We start from the raw sequence: 3,804 nt of genomic DNA, 5'->3' as shown, positions 1-3,804 counted from the left end.
CTCAAGCATGAGGTAACCGCTGAATGAATATAAGCCGAGCTGAATACTGTCTCAACCATGAGTTATGGTCTGGAAGGATCAAAGAACAAAAACGAACCCGAACAAGCTGATGATTATTTGTTTTAAACTCGACAAACTAGGACCACTTAATTCATGTGCTCGTGTGAATCGATATAGTTTCTTGGCCTAGACTCATTTGGAAATGTATCATGACATAAAACTCAATTTTCAAGCTAAAAATATAATTCGACTAGACAGCCCTCTGCCCGAGCTCCACTCCCACCTCTAGTCCTCCCCTACTGCGACATAACTAAGAATTCAAACACAATGTTGTTGTTGAGAATAGATAAAAATATGTAACAATGTCAGTCCTATACTCCAGGGTTAATTCTTCTCTTTTTGCAGAGAAGGATGGTTGATAATACTTCATCAATAGAAACATATTGTCATGTGATTCGCAGGATACTTCAAATCCAACAACTTAAACCCAGTTTTCAAAAAAATAAAAAATAAAAACTTAAACCCATGCAGCAAAACATAGGACTTGCTCACCATCACACATATCACAGAGCTTCATGTAGCACTTGTAAAAGACGTTTTTTTTTTCCACTAATCATTCGTCTAGCATCATGTCAATTGTTTGATACGGACACTTGACCAAATTAACCACGATCGATGTTGATACAAGGGTTTTACAATGGAACCAGTAAAGACCCATTCCCAACGCTCAATATCGTAAACAACACACAAGTGAAGGCAAGAAACTCACATTCAGCAAGATGATAATTGAATAAAGGACATAGAAAGTTCAAACTTTGTAAATATGATATCATTAAATAGGGCCGGGAGCCAGTCACAAAATTAGGAAATTCCTTCAAAACAATCGACCAACGAATTTGATGCAAAGAAGCACCTAAACATTCCCCCCACAGACCAACATAAATACTAATAAGTTAGCTAATCTAAAACCCATTCCTCAAATCACTATAACTAAAAGAATCTACCTCCACCTCACTCCCTGCTTTAGTCTTGATGGTGATGCCTTCCACACCAGCTACAATCACCGAGGTAGCCAATCCGATGAACATGCCGTGCTCTACGATCCCCGGAAGCCTCAAAATTGCATCACTGGCTTCATTCAAGTTTCCAATATCTCTCTCAAAGTACAAGTCAATAACAAAATTTCCATTATCAGTCACCGAAGGCTTGCCATTCTCCACACTCATCCTGAGCTCCCCTACGCAACCCGCATAGGCGAACATGTCAACAAGCCTTCTCAAAGAATGATTCCAACAAAAAGGAATGACCTCTACTGGCATAGCCAACCCACTACCCCCTACATGCTTCACCAATTTGGACTCATCGACAATAACAATGAATTTCTTGCTTACAGATTCCACCATTTTCTCCCTCAGCAAGGATCCCCCACGCCCCTTAACCAAATTCAACCCCGGGTCTACCTCGTCGGCACCATCGATGGCTAAATCCACAAAGGGGTGAGAATCAAGATCTGATAAAGGGATCCCCAACGAAACTGCCTGATCATAAGTCTTCGTCGAAGTGGGGATGCCCACAATATCTTTAAGCTTCCCCTGGCGCATAAGATCCGCGATACGATCCACAGCGTGCTTCGCGGTGGAGCCGGTTCCTAGGCCAACCACCATGCCTGATTTCACATGCTCCACGGCTTTATAAGCTGCGATTTTCTTCAAATCATCCTGAGTTAGGGAGACGGAAGCCGGAGACACGGTGGATGACCCCATTAGAGTAGGAGGCTCGACCGCTGTGTGGGTTTCGGACACCAAGAAACGTGGGTAAGTTACGGCCATCGCAAGAACCTAAATAAATCCCAAGATACAGAGACCCCACGCACGAAAAGATCACAAAATGAAAATTAAAAAAATAAAAAATAAAAAGAAAGAAACCCTTTTAGAATAATTGAGGGGTGGGGGAATATAATTGAACGGCTAGGACATTTTCACAGAAACAAACTCATTAACGATGATCATACACGGATTGCGTAGAATGATTCTGTTGCAAAAGAGGAGATATGGATGAAAGATGGGTGGCTCCGTAAAAATATAATAACAATAAAAAATAAACGTGAAGAAATGGACAAAAATCGAAACTAAAGAGGATTGTGTGGTCTGGACAACGGGGGGAGTACCACTTTCTTCAAAATGCTTGTGGTAATATTTGTAATTAGGGTTTGCGGGGGATTTATAGATCAGAAAATTGTGGGGAAACGCGGAGGAAGAGGGAAAAAGTGGGGAGTAATATTGCCAAAGTTTAGGGGCAAACCTGGAATTTCAAAGAAATTCTGCTATTGGCGGTGACCTTTATTGATTTCAGCAATTACTCGGAAAGCACACACCCACAAAATTAATCATCAACATCAATTTACTACTTTACTACCATCGTTGTACAATGAAAATTAAATTTGTTCAACATTTTTTCCAACATAATATATTGATATTAAACCTAAACATCTAACTCTTCTAGTTCATCTCCATATTTTTCCAATACTTCTTCTGTTTCGAATTCAAACTCAAAATCCATGACTTCCTCTTCATCCGATACAAATTCTTCTCCGTGAAGTTCTCTTACATCTTCAACATTTGTCTCAACATCTTCATCTCCACCATCAACAATCCATCCTTGTGTCATAGTTGCTTCACTAGCAAGTAGAACATTCACTCCTTTTTCTTCTTGCATTCTCTTCTTGTTGATGATCTTGGCATTGAATTGAACATAAACTAAATTGTTCAACCTTCCGGTATCTAGTCTATTTCTTTTCCTAGTATGGATCTACATTACAAAAATATTAATATTGAATACATATTTAAAAATATATAATAATAAGGAATATCATAATTTGTTTTTTTTTTAAGTGTAAACCGCCTAGACGGATTTTTAATTGTAAAATCGTTTAGGCGGCTTTCGCGCCAGGCGGCGGCCGATTAATATGGTGGTGCCTAGAAGTTTCGACTAGCCTAAAATCGGGACGGTTTCGGACCGCCCAGCGCCTAGGCAGCGCCCTAGGCGGGGATTTTTAGAACACTACTTGACACAGTAGACTGAGGCACACATACAAAGCAAATGTTATTCGATTTTTTTCTACAATTTGAGATGGGTTGTGGCGGAGAAATTGTATTTAAAACTCAAGTTTTTTCCTCTCATAATGGAAGAGGTTTATGTTAATTCACTTATAAAAAAACGTTGGCGTTATTAGAGCTAGCTATTATATACTTATGCTTGTGCAAATCCAAACATGATGGAAGATGTTAAGATTGGAACTTAGACATAACTCAACTCCAAAAAATAGCTCAATAGTGGAGGATTGTCCAAACCCATATATACAACTCTCATGTATTTTATCCAACCGATGTGAGACAACTAACAAAAGGTATCAAATATATTCCCACAAGAACTCTAAAAAAATAAATATAATGCACGGAAATTGCTACATATATAGAAGTCATATCTTAAATCTGTCGGACAAAGTTATGATTGAAGCCATCTTTTTAACCTAAAGAAGCTAATTCTAAATTTCCGGTGTTAATGGATTGACAGATCAAATAGATATGAAGACGTTTTGACAGCTCTAAATATAACACTGGGCAAAGTAGTGCATATATTGTCATGCTTTATAGCTATACTCAATAACAAATAATCTATACATGAGTAATTTGTTTAACACTTGCAGTGTTGTAAATAGCAAGGTTAAACTAAAATTACTTGTAAAGCACAAGTAAAAAAAAACAATTAATGGTCAAAGTTTTTGTTGGGTTATATTAAGTAGAT

At 38.2% G+C, this 3,804-nt stretch overlaps 1 protein-coding gene across 1 annotated transcript; it reads right to left on the bottom strand.

Annotated features, from left to right (window-relative positions):
• Positions 1-800: 800 nt before the first annotated feature.
• On the bottom strand, positions 801-2,202 carry LOC140964929 (probable ribose-5-phosphate isomerase 1). Its single transcript, XM_073424917.1, has one exon. It carries the CDS (start codon positions 1,827-1,829, stop codon positions 963-965), a length of 867 nt encoding a protein of 288 aa, XP_073281018.1. The 5' UTR covers positions 1,830-2,202; the 3' UTR covers positions 801-962.
• Positions 2,203-3,804: the final 1,602 nt, after the last annotated feature.

The sequence above is a fragment of the Primulina huaijiensis genome, chromosome 18, assembly GCF_012295235.1.
Source record: "Primulina huaijiensis isolate GDHJ02 chromosome 18, ASM1229523v2, whole genome shotgun sequence".
In the NCBI taxonomy this organism is placed as follows: Eukaryota; Viridiplantae; Streptophyta; class Magnoliopsida; order Lamiales; family Gesneriaceae; genus Primulina; species Primulina huaijiensis.
This window is presented reverse-complemented; position numbering and strand designations above follow the sequence as displayed.

What these genes read in the sequence shown, in the direction of transcription:
- LOC140964929 (XM_073424917.1), bottom strand. Translation starts at nt 1,829, where the DNA reads ATGGCCGTAACTTACCCACGTTTCTTGGTGTCCGAAACCCACACAGCG.